Source organism: Amphibalanus amphitrite, unplaced genomic scaffold (genome assembly GCF_019059575.1).
Source record: "Amphibalanus amphitrite isolate SeventyFive unplaced genomic scaffold, NRLGWU_Aamphi_draft 000022F_arrow, whole genome shotgun sequence".
NCBI classification, from domain to species: domain Eukaryota; kingdom Metazoa; phylum Arthropoda; class Thecostraca; order Balanomorpha; family Balanidae; genus Amphibalanus; species Amphibalanus amphitrite.
The window spans coordinates 725771-741921 of record NW_024881518.1 but is presented as its reverse complement, the minus strand read 5'-3'; the positions used below and the strand labels follow the sequence as shown (position 1 = coordinate 741921).

The 16151-nt window shown below is 51.0% G+C and overlaps 2 protein-coding genes across 5 annotated transcripts in view; one reads left to right on the top strand and one right to left on the bottom strand.

The window, feature by feature from the left end:
• Window positions 1–1710: 1710 nt before the first annotated feature.
• Window positions 1711–5865, top strand: LOC122391342. Its single transcript, XM_043385145.1, has one exon. It carries the CDS (start codon window positions 1711–1713, stop codon window positions 5863–5865), a length of 4155 nt encoding a protein of 1384 aa, XP_043241080.1.
• Window positions 5866–11454: 5589 nt separating this feature from the next.
• LOC122391815 (zinc finger protein 835-like) overlaps window positions 11455–16151 on the bottom strand; it is a 32375-nt gene continuing 27678 nt past the window's right edge. For all 4 annotated transcript variants that reach the window (XM_043386130.1, XM_043386115.1, XM_043386136.1 and 1 more), the window contains one exon: window positions 11455–12524. In XM_043386130.1, the coding sequence (XP_043242065.1) occupies window positions 11833–12524 (692 nt within the window). In that variant the 3' untranslated portion in view covers window positions 11455–11832. The remainder of the gene's footprint in view (window positions 12525–16151) is intronic.

Here is a 16151-nt window from a genome sequence, read left to right as displayed (position 1 = left end):
AGAAGGTATTCACACCGACGAAAATTGATCATTTCCTAGCCGCGGCAATAAGTTCATTGCTAACATCAATGAACATGATTGCATTGCATTATATTGATACCAACTGAAGACACCTGTCGTTGCGAACGACAGCTCCCTGCCGGAATAAGCGCGAGGATTTGCATTCTCGTGATTTGTGTATTTTTGTCGAAGCAAGTAAAAGGGGAGAATTTGAGAAGGTGGATTCGGAACGTTGAATAGAATCATGTAGAATCTAGCATATGAGTAGTTATTTGCAAGTAAAGACAATATAAGACATGAGATAAAATGAATTTGGCTTTTTTAATGTTTGAATCATAACATTTTGGTCCTCCGGGCCGGATCAGGCCAGTAAAGTAAACTTGATTATCACTAACGTAACGTAACATGTCGTCCAAATCACAAACCAGTTTGAAAACGAGAAGTGTAGCAGGGTCGGGCACATCGACTCAGAGTTCTGTGCGTAGAAGAGCACAGGTTTCACAAGTGAAGGCCGCTCAAGCCCAACGGGCTCTGGAAGATGTGGAGCGGGCTGCTGCGGCCCGACAGGCCGCGTCGGCAGCAGCGGCAGCAGCGGCGGCAGCAGCAGCCGCTGCGGAAGAAGCCCAAATCCAGGCAACATTAGAGCAAGCACGAGCAAATGCACGTCAAGCTGCTGACGCAGCTGAGGTGGATGCCATAGAGTTGCAGCTCGTGGAGGATGACGATGCAATTTCTCAAGGGACAAGAGAGGATGTGGAGGACTTCCGGGACGGCAATGGCACCGGGAGCGGTCTTGTGGCTCCAGCTGTAGAGGAGCGGGAACCTGCCGGCGGTGACTCGCCGCGCAGGGAGCCTGCTGCGAGGCTCCGACGAGTCTCCGAAGACCCACAGAATCGCACCCGGAGCTGGATAACGGCCCTTCCCGGCGGACGGGTCGAACACCGAGAAACATCAGCAGCACTCCCTAGGATATCTCTGGAGAAATTTGACGGCTCTCCGCTAGACTGGCCTAGATGGAGTGGTCTTTTTAAGGCACTGGTACACGACAACGGTACTCTGACCGATACGGAGCGTCTAACGCACTTGCAGTCTTGCCTCACTGGAGAGGCAAGAGAGGCAGTGAGGGGGCTGCTGTGCGATGGTGCACTCTATGAAGAGGCGCTCCGAGAGCTGGAACAACAATTTGGAGACCCAGCAGCGGTAGTGCAGCAGACTCTGGGGAGTGTACTGCAATCCCCTCCCGTGAGACCCAATGACCTTGCGGGGCTCACTCAGCTCTCCCGTTCGCTTCACGCGGCTGTTTGCACCCTGACCACCTACCGCTTCGACGCTGATCTCGCGGCCACGACCAACCTGCGCCAAGTGGTAGCAAAACTGCCAATGAATCTGGCGTGGCAGTGGGGACAAGCAGAACTGGAACTTGGTCACAGCGTGTCGACCCTGTCAGATCTGGATGAGTGGTTGCGAGGAGTAGTGCTCGCGGGTCGGCGCGCCCTCCCAGAGCTGGGCGCCGCGCGCTACTACCGGAGATCCAGTCAAGGAAGGGAGACGGGAGGATCAGCACGGACGACTCGACGCCCCCCGGCAGTGAGCAGCGGTGAGCTTCAGCGAACTACGCTGGCTACTCAGGACGCAGCCACACCTGCAGCAGTGTGCGTAATCTGCCAGAGAGGGGCACATCGACTGGACGAGTGTGAACAGTTTCGAGCCATGACGGCGGACGAGAGATTTCAGGTGGTTCGTGCCAGCAAGCGCTGTTTCAGATGCCTCGGCGAGGGTCACTGGGCTCACCAATGTCGCAAGAAGTCGCTGTGCGGGAAGGATGGCTGCCGCGGGCGGCATCACAGTCTGCTCCATTCACCGGCATCGGCGGTGAGCGAGCTGGAAGAAGTGGGCGTGGAAGACCCGCGCAGGGTGCTCGCTACCAATTCAGCGCCTGTGAGCAGCCGCGTGTCAACACTGCTTCAGGTCGTGCCGGTACGGGTGCATGGAGATGATGGCGCGTATGTTGACACATGCGCTCTCTTGGACTCCGGCGCCGACACCTCTCTCTGCACAGAAGACGTGCTGCGGCGATTGGGGATTACCGGTGAGCCAGAAGAGCTGCGTCTCAACAATGTGGAAGAAACTGGCGAGAAACGGATGTCTGTTCGGACCACACTCACGGTTTCACCAGTTGCTGCGGCTGACGGAGAAGAGCGCCTGACGGTGCCAGAAGTTTTTTCCGTCAAGAAACTCAACTTGCGTCCGCAGAGGATCGACTGGAGGGAAAAGCACAACTGGAAGCATCTGGCAGGGATCTCGATCCCGGACACAAATGGCCGGCCCGTGGAGCTGTTGCTCGGTGCGAATGTGTTGGAGGCCATGCTGCAGAAGGAGGTGCGTGTCGGCCCACCAGGCCAGCCGACGGCCATAAGAACGCACCTTGGCTGGTGTTTGACGGGAAATGTGCAGCAGCTGCTACTGGTCGGTGCTCGAGAGGTTCTCCACATTCGGACCGAGCGTTCAGATCGGGACTCGCTGTCAGAGATGATGGAAGACTGGTGGTCAACTGAAGCATACGGGACTAGATTTGACTTCAAGGCTCCCCGTTCGGCCGATGATCTGGAGGCTGAACGGATACTGGAAGGAACGACCCGTTGGAGAGGTGACCGTTATGAGACCGGGCTGCTGTGGCGCTCTGACGGTATCATCTTGCCAGATAACTATGGAATGGCACTGCGTCGGCTAGAGAACACAGAGAGAGGACTGAAGAGAGCGCCAGAAAAGGCTGACGCCTATCAGAAGGTCATGCAGGAGTACATAGAAAAGGGCTACGCGCGGAAACTGTCTGAAGAGGAGCGGCGTCAGTCTCACGATCGATGCTGGCATCTCCCTCACCATGCCGTCACGAGCCAGAACAAACCAGGGAAGATCAGAGTCGTCTTCGATGCCGCGGCTAAGTACGGTGGCACCTCTCTGAACGAAAACCTGCTCACAGGGCCAGACTACCTGCTAACCATCCCAGGGGTACTCATGAGATTCCGACAGGAACCAGTGGCCTTGAATGCAGATATCGAGAAGATGTTCCTACAAGTGGCAGTGAGGGCAGAGGACCAGCCGGCGCTGAGGTTCCTCTGGCGAGGTCTGGAGGTGCACCGACCCCCAGACATTTATCAGATGGATCGGGTGATTTTTGGTGCGCGCTCGTCTCCAGCCTCAGCCAGCTATGTGCTGAACAAGACAGCAGAGGAGAAGTGTTCTGAATCAGCGGCAGGCCTAGCCGCAGCGGCCACCGTCCGAGGCAACTTCTACATGGATGATCTGGCGACGTCAGGGAAGGACATCTGGGCAGCGAAGGAAATGGTTTCTGAAGTATCAGCGCTGGTCTCTAAAGGCGGATTCTGCCTCCGGAAGTGGCTGAGTAACAGCAGAGAGGTGCTGGCCGGGATCCCGACGGACGACCGGGTGTCAAGTGCGACTGACTTGCGAGGGCCGCTGCCGACGGAGAAGGTGCTGGGCGTCATGTGGGACGCAGAGCGAGACAAGCTGTCTGTAAGCCAGCCGCCAATAGTTACTGAAGATGCAGAGACAAAACGCTCAGTTTTACGTGTGGTGGCTTCGATCTATGATCCCATTGGCCTGCTCTCTCCATTCACGCTGCTGGCGAAGCTGCTCCTTCAAGACCTCTGGTCTGTTCAGCGTGACTGGGACGAGCAGCTCGACGCAGATGAATATCGGCGATGGACTGCATGGCTCACCGAACTGTCACGAGTCTCAGCGGTCACGGTGCCAAGATGGTACGGAAGACTAGAAGAAAGGCCACGTCAGACACAGCTCCACGTGTTCGGTGATGCCTCGGAAAGGGCATTTGGTGCGGTAGCATTCCTTCGAACAGTGTACCCAGATGGAATGGTGCATTGCTCCTTGGTTATGAGCAGATGCCGGGTCGCCCCCCTGAAGAAACTCTCCATTGTGAGACTGGAGACACAGGCGGCTGTCATGGCTGTACGGCTGGCCTGCTGTGTGAGACAAGAGCTCACACTGGACATCCACGAGACAATTTACTGGAGCGATAGCCGAGTCGTGCTTGGCTACATTTTCAACACCAGCCGGCGATTCCACACATTTATTGCGAATCGTGTCGCAGAGATCCGGAGTGTTTCCGAACCGTCCCAGTGGCGATTCGTACCCGGAGAAGAAAACCCAGCCGATGACTGCACTCGTGGACTGGTGGCATCCGAGATGACTGAAGACTGCCGCTGGATCCATGGGCCCGACTTCCTATGGCAGCCTGAGAAGATGTGGCCGGAGGATCCTCTACCACGGTCAGTCGCAGAAGAAGATCCTGAGGTGAAGACGGTTCTGAGCGTGAGTTATGGGAGCGAGACAACGTCTGAAGTGTTACCGGACCCCAGCCGCTTCTCTAGTTGGAACCGGTACCGGCGCACGGTGGGTTGGATGCTCCGATTCTGCAAGAATCTGGCGGCCGCACGCACGACTAGTAGGCGCGGCTCCGGCCCCCTGTCGACACCTGAGCTCCGAGAAGCAGATGCCGCTATCATTCGCCTGCTGCAACGCAAGGAATTTGGTCGGGAGTTGGCTGCGCTGAGAAGAGGAGCTCCCATAGACAGCAGCAGTAGCCTACTGCCTCTGTCTCCGCAGCTGGGTCAAGATGGCCTGCTACGTGTCGGAGGCCGCCTGGACCGTGCTCCGCTATCAGAGACGGCGTGCCATCCACTCATCTTACCAAGAGAAGCCGGTGTGACGTCACTGCTGATCGCAGCCACTCACGAGCGGCTGATGCACGCCGGGACAGATCACGTCCTGAACGAGCTCCGTCAGCAATACTGGATCCCGAGGGCAAGACAAACAGTGAAGAAGGTCGTGCGCGCCTGCGTAGTCTGTCGCCGTCGACGGGCCAAGCCATGCCAGCCGCTCATGGCCGATCTCCCGGACTCGAGATTTGACACCCGTCGCAGTTTCAGCTCAGTTGGGATTGACTTCTTCGGGCCTCTGGTCACCAGGTCGGGTCGGCGCAGCATGCAGCAGAAGAGATACTGTCTGCTGATAACATGTCTAACTACCCGAGCCGTCCATCTCGAAGTAGCAGAGTCTCTATCTACGGACAGCTTCCTCATGGCACTTCGGAGGTTCATCGCGAGGAGAGGCAAGCCTGAAGTGATCTACAGCGACAACGGCACGAATCTGCGAGCTGGCGAGAGAGAGCTCCGCCGGCTGATCCACGAGTGGAACCAACAAGACATCAGCGACCAACTGTCTCAGGCTGACATCATCTGGCGCTTCAATCCGCCGGGGGCAGCGGACATGGGCGGCATCTGGGAGAGGATGATAGGAACGGTGAAGAGGGCACTCCGCACCGTTCTCGGAAGGCTGATTATCACTGACGAAGTCCTACACACTGTCATCACGGAGGCTGAAGCCGTGGTGAACAGCCGACCGCTGACCTACGTGTCCTCTGAGGATGATGGCCTGGAGGCGCTCACACCCAACCACCTGCTGCTGGGATACCGGACCGTCTGTCTTCCACCGGGTGTCTTCAGCGACAGAGACACGTCCAGCCGGCGGCTCTGGCGTCAGACACAGGCGCTGGCGGATCAGTTCTGGGCCCGCTGGTTGAGAGAGTATGTACCCAGTCTGATCTGCCGCCAGAAGTGGACTCGTGAGACAAGAAATCTGGCCCGTGGAGACCTGGTCCTACTGGTGGAGGAGAACATGCCACGCGGTCGGTGGCCACTCGGTCGCGTAGTGGAGGTGATGCCAGGTCCGGACGGTCGTGTGCGCTCTGCCCGCGTGCGGGTTCACGGCGGTGAAGTGCACCGCCCGGTGCGACGGATCTGTGTGCTGGAGGAGGACACTGTCTGAGGGAGCTGCCACCTCGTTCCTCGTGTCGTCAGCCCTTGGGAGGGGGAGGATGTCGTTGCGAACGACAGCTCCCTGCCGGAATAAGCGCGAGGATTTGCATTCTCGTGATTTGTGTATTTTTGTCGAAGCAAGTAAAAGGGGAGAATTTGAGAAGGTGGATTCGGAACGTTGAATAGAATCATGTAGAATCTAGCATATGAGTAGTTATTTGCAAGTAAAGACAATATAAGACATGAGATAAAATGAATTTGGCTTTTTTAATGTTTGAATCATAACAACACCTTTTCCTCACGTAGACAATAGTCACTAGATCTGGACATTGGACAATGGTATCCAGTGGGGACGCTTTTACGCTCCTCCCTGCCTAAAAGTGCTTCATTAGGACTACCGGACCTGCGTGTCGGCTAAATGCTGGTTTCAACGGGTCATAAAACCGCTTTGAACTGCTCTGGAGATGTGAACCCTCCCCCAACTCCAAATCTTGGTATCTATGAAGGCGTATGTATACAGGTCTCGAGGGTTTTAGCGGTAGGTTTTGCACCTAGAAAATTAAATGTACTTCAGGCTATATCTTCGTTGTCTTAAGCTTTTAGTGTTGAAGATGTGATCGACTTGTTGGTTCACAAGCCGGCCACGATCGTGTAAAATGGCTTCATTGTAGAATGTAGATCGATTAGTTTCTGAGATATAGCCGGAAATGTAAAAGTGCAAAACCTACCGCTTAATCTCGCGAGAGCCGTACCTATGCAGCAACATCTGCCAGTGCATATAAAAGCATGGTAGATCATCCAAATCAACAAGCTCGCCCCTTCTCGGCCAAGCTCCGCCCCTCGGTGCAGACGGTGAGAGGCGCCACTTCTCCGCCGAGTCACGGTGTGTTCAAATTGCCCCACCGTGGGGTAATTTGAGCATACTGCCTTTACCTGCCATAAAAACGATAGTCTCGCCAGCACCGATGTTGTTTGACCCATAAACGAATAGGCAGAGCAATTCTTAACATACCTTCATTTGAAAAATCAACACAACAACAAAAATTACAGTTGCAGAGTATCGATATCTGCACGCTGCACATTGGTCAGTTGACAGAATTCGCCTCTCTTCAATTAACAGAACGAACGTCTATCATCTCCGTTCGATAAAAACTCTACTAAACCCTACTTCATCTGTTTTTTTTTTTTTACTTCATCTGTTATAGTGGTGCCAATCGGAACCTGGACATTCGGAGTTCCGATTCTTTATAATGTCCAATTCGGAATTGATTGCACAAAGGTATAGTAGTCTAGACAACATTGGACGATGGCCTGCCACACTTAAGCATTTTTATCCCTAATCGTGCGTAGCATTGATTGGCGAATGGAAAGCTTGTTAACCCTCGCCGGCACAGGCCATTTTGAGTCCTTCGACGGCACAAGGGGGGGGGGGTTGGTACGACCCCCCCCCCTCGCGTTTGGCCCCTGATCGAGCTAGAGCTTCGCGGAAAAAACGAGCGTGTTGCCCGTCACGAGAGGAAGCCGATGATACCCAATTTTAAGGTCCCAGGTCATCGGGTGACCTTCCAGGTCAGGTCAATGACCCGAAAACCGGGAAAATCGGGACCTGTTAGAAAGTCGTAAAGTGTGGCTGTTATGTGGTTTTCCGGGGTGCTGATCACGAATATCGTATTAGTTTTGATCAGAGATGATGTCTTTAAGCATTTAGACCAGGTCGGGTCAGGTCAGGTCAGGTCAACCGGTAGGGGTTGTGACGGGTATTCGTAATACGTGTTAACCGCCTCGGACAGCTTCGTAACATGTTACGAAGGCACCAAAACTACTTCGTAAATGTTCAAATGGTTGCTAAATTCGAATTCAGCTCCAAAAACTAGCCTAGAAACATGTAAAACTCGAAAAAGTGAACCGAGGTCACCCGAGGTCACCAAAGGTCAATGACCTGACCTGACCTTCAGGTGACCTTGACACCCACCCTAATGCATGGGAGCAACATCAAATCACATGTTTGAACGTTTGAAACCACGAAAAGCTTGCAAACGCGCGGCTAATGCGAGCCAACATGCGCCGAACCGCGATTTCGGCCAAACATGGTCACAGAAAAAAGGTCACAGGTCAAAGGTCATTGGGGTCAGGGTCATGAAATTTTCAGGGTAGGTGTAAAATTGATCAATGCGAGGGTACTGAAAGTTTCGTCGCGATCGGCCGCTTTTTACGCGAGATATTCGCGAAAAACCTTAGGGGGGGGGGGGTTGCATCAACCCCCCCCCCCTGTGCCGGCGAGGGTTAAGCTCTCAATATAATGAAAACTTTTCGGCTGGTAAAATTACATGATAAGCAATATAAATGACGGTTTCGAGTGTTGATAGCTGCATAATTTTCGGACATATTTGGACAAATAGTTGACTTTAACATTGTTGGACGGAAAATCAACGAAAATGCCGGACATTAGACGGATATTAGACGTTAATTTTCTAAAACTGGCATCACTTGTCTGCTACTGCTTTGGGTCGAAAGTACTGGCAAAAAAAAACTGGGAGCGTTGTTTTTTTCGGAGCTATCCCTGTCTTCATTGAAATTCTAACACTATGTTCAAATTACCCCACGCTAAAAGTTATTTTGCCATTTTTAAAAACAGGGTTCAAAAGCAAATTTCTTGGATTGAAGGCACTGATTAGGTCATTGTACAACAAAAGCCGTTGCGTATTAGGCGCTAGCAATGCAAGATTTTGCGCTGCAATGAAGTTGCAATGACGTGTTGTTAGGCGTTTATCCTTGCGAAATTGATTTTTTACACTGTGCGTCAACATCTTCATTCCCTGAAACTTTAAACCCCGTTCATATGATAGCCCTTTTAGTTACGATAATTTCTCTCATGGGTCTTATTGTTATGCCACTTATGGATTTTCCGTAATCTTGTGTTATTCACACTATGTTCAAATTGCCCCACATGTTCAAATTACCCCACCCTACTCTAATGATGGAAGGTGATGATGGAAGGTGCTTGAAGAGATGCTGAAAGGAGAGAGGGTGGGCACATTTGACTCAAGATTTTCATTAAATATTTCACTGTGTTCACATATTCAGTTGCATTTGACATTGCCAGACGCCAGCTGCTGATACCAGCTATACTGTTGGGTGGATCTTGAGTTGTGCGGCGAACATGAACAGGGAAGGTACATTATTTGGCATTGCCAAGACTAAAATGACAATATTTTCTTTTTCTTTATTCTTCTTTGTTCTGATATTTTTGTTGACAGGTGCTGCCGCCAGCGCTTAGCGCTGGCGCGGAGACATATCATTTGAATATAATGCAGGTGCCACTCGGTGTTTAGGTACAGCTAGAGCTGAATGACCGTGTTTCATATCTGATTACGGTATACATACAGATGTTACAGATACCAGTAAAACGCCTTTTGGGCGAAGAACGAGCGAGCGAGATAGTGAGCCCTGCACGTGCAGAAGGGCGAGAGGGTACTTCCAACGGGCTTCTGCAAAGCACCCTTCTAACCGGTCGCTAGCGGTGTGCCAAATTTGAACTCAATCGGCCCAGCCGTTCCTGAGATCTGGAAGCGGCATTCTGCACGTGCGCACGTGCAAACGGGGTCCAAACTGACTTTTGCACGGCACCCTACTAACTGGTCCCCAACCGTGTACCAAATTTGAGCGCAATCGGCCCAGCCGTTCTCGAGATCTGGAAGCGCCCCCTGCACGTGCGCACGTGCAGTAGCACCCTAACCGCAACACATGGGAATGCATTGTCTGGTGGGTGCCTACTTGTATGCCAAGTTTCAGCGAAATCGCCCCAGTAATTACCGAGTTATCAAAATGGGAACAAATTGAACACCTCTTATTGTTGTATTTTGCACGTGCACTGGGGGTGACCCACATGCATCGAGAGTATCCTATTTTTGGTAGAAGGGATGCTGCTACCCTACAAAAATTACCGCAAGCCAATCGTCCAAGCGGCTGCTGAGATATGAGCCTCTCAAAATCACTACTTTTGCAAAACAGCTTGAACACCCTTGACTTTTCACGTGGCACGTGCCACGACGGTCACTGAGATGTATCAAAAGTAGTCAATTACGGGGTAGAAGGGATGGGGCTACCCAACAAAAAAGACCGCAGACCAATCGGTCCAGTGATTGCTGAGATATAAGCCTCTCAAAAGCGTTACAGGCCGGGCCGGGCCGGGCCGCTCATACTGAGATTTTTCCGTTATATTGAAAAGACTCACTTCGCTCGCTGCGCTCGCTCGCTCGTAATTACTCAGTGAGCATCTATTTAGTTGAGCTACGCGGAGGTTTTCCCTCCTAATGTCTTTGAATTTTAGTATCAATGCTATTTTATTTTGATTTCTCATTTTTCTGTACCTCAAAATAAAGTGGCCGAAATCGGAGGAGAAAAAAATAGGGGTAGTTAGGTTGGGGAGATCTGCCAGCGCCCCCCCCCCCCCCCAACCATCTTCATAAATTGACACCGCTGCTAGGGTGATCACTCAGATAACAGGCCTCGATGTGCGCCGAATCCTCTGAACCCTAAGTGTAAATATACAAAACATGAGTTGGGACACACGTGAGTCGTGGCTCCTCAGATCCCGACTCAGGGTCCGCCTCAGGCAGCCCCTGTTGCCTCTAAGAGCTCGAGTGAGCTCGCCTTGGAAGATATCCTCATTGATCTGTGCGGCCGTTCAGAGACCTAGTTACGTATAGGGTCCTCAAAGATCGTCACATGGGCCCTCAGAGAATATAGACACCAGTGGGACTCTCAGAGGCCGGTTAGGGTCCCTCTGAAGCTAGCTTGGAACTCAGTTGAGTTCCTTAGGAGCCTGCGTGAGGCCTTCATGAGAACTGTGGCACTTGTAGTTGAAGCTGTACTTGTAGCTGTCACAGACAATTGACCTGCATGGTTGGGAAATACCTATCCCAAACAGGCTTGGCTCTCGCGTCACACTTTAAAAAGAAAAGTTTTGTATCAGCATATACACATTACACAACTATTCGGTGGAAATCGGGTATAAAATTCAGTAAAGAACCAGTTAGGAACAACAATTGAATCAAAACATTGACATTTTCGGGTCTGGAGTCGGGAGTCTTGAAGATTGTTGCACTCCGAATCCGACTCTCGTAAGAACTGCGGGCTCCGACCATGGTCATTGACGTGACCTGAAGGGTCAAAAATGACCTAGGACCGTAGAAGAAGCTTTCTCTCGTCTCGGGCCACACGCTCGTGTTACCGCCGAGCTCCACCTACATAGCTTGATGAGGGGCCGAACGGCAGGGTCCAGCGGTCCCTCCTGAAATACGCTAGACGCACGCAAAATATCAATACGGGCGAGGGTTATAACAAACGATTTTTGTCTTCGATTTTATTGTAAAAACTTATCTCAGCGGTCGACAGCGGTCTTCCGGAAGACACCAAAATATAAACAAAATTGGTGATATGAACAATCTTCCACAAAACTAAAGTTAATCCCTTTTTCAAAAATGGTTTGACTCCAAGTACATTACCAAAGCTGACACGCGAGGTTCGTTGACCGGGGGCTGACCCAAGACATCTTAAATCTTAAACGCCAAGACATCTTAAACTCAAAACCTTCAAACCCAGACCATGTCACTTGGTTTATTTATGGGCGCGTCGACTACAAATGTCATTCTGCGCCCAGTCCTGTCACTTTACTTTTCATTACATCAGAGGCCTCCACCCCAAGAGGGTCTCCATTTGGTCTCCATACAATAACAGTGCGTGATGCGCAACGTTCGCTAGTCGCTACCTCGTTTATGGAAAGCTTTGCTGTAACATTGACTAACATTGTATATTCAATTAAAAACACTTCCTTGACTTACCGAAAAAAGAGCAAACCATTAAAAAAAAAAAACGAACTACAGCTATCGAACTGAACACTAAGGATTGACCAACACACGGCAGGTGGCATGCAAAGCAGTGTCTCGCCGAAGTTGTAGACAAGCCGGACACAATCCTATGGCCGTTCCCGCGAGTGGATCCGCAGGTGCTGGGCAAGATTACTTCGGCTTAAGAACCGTGCCGGGCAGGAGGAGCATCCGTACGGCCGCTTTCCCGTATGGGTCTGCATATGCTTGTTAAGATGATCGTGTCTTCGGAACCGTGCCGTGCAGATGGAGCAGGCGTGAGGGCGATCCACTGTGTGTGTTCGCCTGGGTCGAATGATGTTTGACCTTTCAGGGCACCCGCCTGAGCACTGGAGCGGCTCATCACCACCGTGAAGTTGTGTATGGGCGTTACAATGAGAGATGATCTCAAACGTAGTGTCACAATGCTTAAGCTGCACTGCCCTGTCCTCGGAGTGAACAAGTTTGTGTCTCGTCAGGTGACTGGACTGCTTGAAGGCCTTTTCACAGATGTCACACTTGAATGGTCTCTGCTCGGTGTGTGAGAGGCGGTGCCTGGCCAGAGAATTAGGGTACGAAAAAGTTCTGTCACAGTCACTACAGCGGTACGGCCGCTCTCCAGTGTGGGTCCTGCGGTGGCGCGTCATGTGTTCGAGCATGTCGGTGGAGTATTGGCACCACTCGCACTTGTGCCTGCCGTTCCTCCCGATATGACCGTGACGTTTCTGCACGTGTCTGTCTAGAAGATCATGCTCCAAGCAAGAGTAGCTGCAGTGAGGACAATGCAATATTTCCTCGCCACCTGGAAAGCAAAGGCATTTTGTTTGACACAGAAAACTGGAAGCAAATCCATTGGGAGGTAGGGACGCCGGAACTCCTTGAGTTTGGGGGTCAACTTAATTCGCGACAAGCGGGATTAACTTTTTAACGAACGTAGTCTTTGAAATAGCGTGCCACAGGGTCACATTTTAAATCCTCGCCCGACGCAGCCTAATGTTACGGCCCCGTGATAGAAGCAGCGGCCCCGTGATGACTACCGCGATGCTCGCCATTGTCGTGCTTGACGGTGACTTTTAGCGCGCATCCTGAAGCCGGGTAGGGGAGACCCGAGAGGTATGGGCCGGTTTTGTGAAAAGGCAATTTTCTTCCAGTGGGCAGTGGCTAGACCCGGTTTTCACTCTGTGTACGTGAAATTGCCTTTCGCCTGCAAAGTGTGCCTGACATTAGGCATCTGCGCTCAACTATTTTGTCTCGAGATAGGTGATGACCCGACGGTCGGCACCTGGGTATCTCTCCAAGTAGCTCATCGACCTCTCCTTCTTCGACGTGGGGACGAAGTTCGAGGAAAAGCGGTTGATCGCCACCTCCATGCAGCGGCGACTGAGAGAGGGGAACCCATTTTGTCGCGCCGAAAACACCCTTAACGCAGTGGGGCATCGCTCGCTAGCGTCGTTTGTAATGACCAGCTCTGTCGGTCTCGGTACCGCTCTCGGGGTCAGTCACGATTTCCTCAAAGACCCGGCCGAGTGGTCGGAGAGTGACTTCACCACGATTCGTCGGCGATCGTCACTCGTCAGATACGGGTGGTGAACGACTTTGCTGGAGAGATGTGGCGCTGTTATCCTGAATTTGCAGCTGTTACGCTGTTACGCTGAATTTTGCAGCGACATCACACGCGCAAGGCTCCCCCTCTCAGTCGCTCGTTCATCGCCCCAAAAAGTGTTATACTTGTTTAAGTGTATCTGAGACGTCTTTTGTCGATTCGATTTTAAAGTAATCAAAGCAGCCTAAGCAACCAGCCTGAGAGTCTTTGGCAGACAAACGAAGTCGATTTCATTACAGTTGTGCAACTCCGAGCGAGTGGCTCGATTAAACAGGCCACGTCTTATGACAGAGGTTGGAGCTACCACCATGTGGTTCGATACTTCGTCACAAAACCTCAATAGCTGTAACACCATGCGGGACAACAAGGTCCAACACGTTTCCTCTCGTCGCCGATGACGACTGAGTCGTCGGAGACGTCGCCGATAACTTTGGAGGGACAGCGATTGAAAATTAGCAAACCGTTTGATATTTTTTGTCAATTTTGCTCAGGTGGGTGTGTAATCGAACGGTTAATTGCCTGTGCAAAAATGACAAAAACAGATTTTTTAAAATCAATTTTAGCAATTTCACTAATCCACTACACACTGTCTCAAATAGCCACATTGTCTTATTAGCCGCAACTTACGGTATATTTCCTACGTAAATCATCATATATTGCCTTTCTTATTTTGAACACCAATGAGATTAAGCCGCGAGCTGTTGGGGGGGGGGGCGTAAACGCCCCCACTTTTTTCGCCGCGCTATAGGCGCAAAAGTTTTGGTACCTGTGGGGATCATTCGAAGTTTACTGTAACAAAGTTTCAGAAAAAAATTGGTTGGAAATATTTTGAGATATCGAGGCTTCAAAAACACCATGCTTTTCGAGTTTTCGACCAGGAACGACGTGTTAATAAAAAAATCATGGAAAATGACATAACACACATACAGACACTCCTGTCGTACACACCATTAGACTGCCAATGCTATGAGCTATCAAATGGCAATCTTCGAATTTTTATTAGCATTCTACATTTTCCAAAATCTTGAACTGAAGCTTGGCAATTTCTTGCAACTACGTCACGAACGTGATAAATGCATTTAGTAAATCGATCATTTTCGACTAAACAAGCACATACTCATATGATAAAACCAGTAAAACGCCTTCTGGGCGAAGAACGAGCGAGCGAGATAGTGAGCCCTGCACGTGCGGAAGGGCGAGAGGGTACTTCCAACGGGCTTGCGCAGAGCACCCTTCTACCCGGTCGCTAGCGGTGTACCAACTTTGAACGCAATCGGCCCAGCCGTTCCTGAGATCTGGAAGCGGCATTCTGCACGTGCGCACGTGCAAACGGGGTCCAAACTGACTTTTGCACGGCACCCTACTAACTGGTCCCCAACCGTGTACCAAATTTGAGCGCAATCGGCCCAGCCGTTCTCGATATCTGGAGGCGCCCCTGCACGTGCACTGCGCACGTGCAGTAGCACCTTCACCGCAGCACATGGGAATGCATTGCCTAGTGGGTGCCTACCTGTATGCCAAGTTTCAGCGAAATCGCCCCAGTAATTATCGAGTTATTAAAATGGGAACAAATTTGACACATCTTATTGTTGTATTTTGCACGTGCACTGGGGGTGACCCACATGCATCGAGAGTATCCTATTTTTGGTAGAAGGGATGCTGCTACCCTACAAAAATTACCGCAAGTCAATCGCTCAAGCGGCTGCTGAGATATGAGCCTCTCAAAATCACTACTTTTGCAAAACAGCTTGAACACCCTTGACTTTTCACGTGGCACGTGCCATGACGGTCACTGAAATGTATCAAAAGTAGTCTATTACGGGGTAGAAGGGATGGGGCTATCCAGCAAAAAAGACCGCAGGCCAATCGGTCCAGCGGTTGCTGAGATATAATCCTCTCAAAAGCGTTACAGGCCGGGCCGGGCCGGGCCGCTCATACTGAGATTTTTCAGTTATATTGAAGACTCGCTTCGCTCGCTGCGCTCGCTCGCTCGTAATGAACGTCACGTCACCATCGTGTTCTACAGCCAAGAGTACCCACAAACCATGTGTCAAATGCTGCGAACACCACTTTTGATTTAGGGGGATATGTGATTAGGTACCTGCTTGAACTGACCTTGACCCTGACCTAACCTATGCTTGACTGACCCCTACATGGATCTGCCATTCGTGTGGCATTAAGGATTGTGCACAGTTTTGACGAGGCTTATGACGAGAGACGCCCAGTACGAGCTTCTAAAGTGCATGCTACTGAAAGTTCAAGTTCAGGCGTTTGAACCAATCCTGACCCGAACCATGACCTCAAAATTCAGCTTCTAATTTTGAAGCTGAATTGAATTGATTGAATTGATTACTAAGCTGAAGCGTCTCATCGCGTTCTTTCGTTTGCCGCCTCGTGCGTTTCGCTGCGCCTATTGGTTCTCGAGTTATCGGCTGGGGGCGTTTAATGCCCCCCCCCCCCCCAGCAAACGGCGGGTGGCGAAATACCCCAGCAACTGCCGGGTTATAATGAATGCAAGAGATGTAGGGGGTGTAATAAATGTAGTGGATGTACTAGATGTAGGTAATGAATGCAGTAGATGAAATATATGATCGTACGAGTATGTAGCTGTCACTGATGCAATAGATGTAATGGGTGTAGTAAATGGTGTCCGGACAAATTGCCGAAAGGCGATTTCCCGAATGTCATTTTGCCGAATGTATTTCGCCGAATGTCATTTTGCCGATGTGCTTTTTGCCGACGTGTCAAAAAGTCGAAATGCTAAAAGTTAAAATGTCATTTGCCGAAATGCCGATTTGATGAAATGCTAATTAGTCGAAAAGTAAA

Excerpts from the sequence above, each read along its gene's own strand:
- LOC122391342 (XM_043385145.1), top strand. The coding sequence starts at position 1,711 with ATGACGGCGGACGAGAGATTTCAGGTGGTTCGTGCCAGCAAGCGCTGT.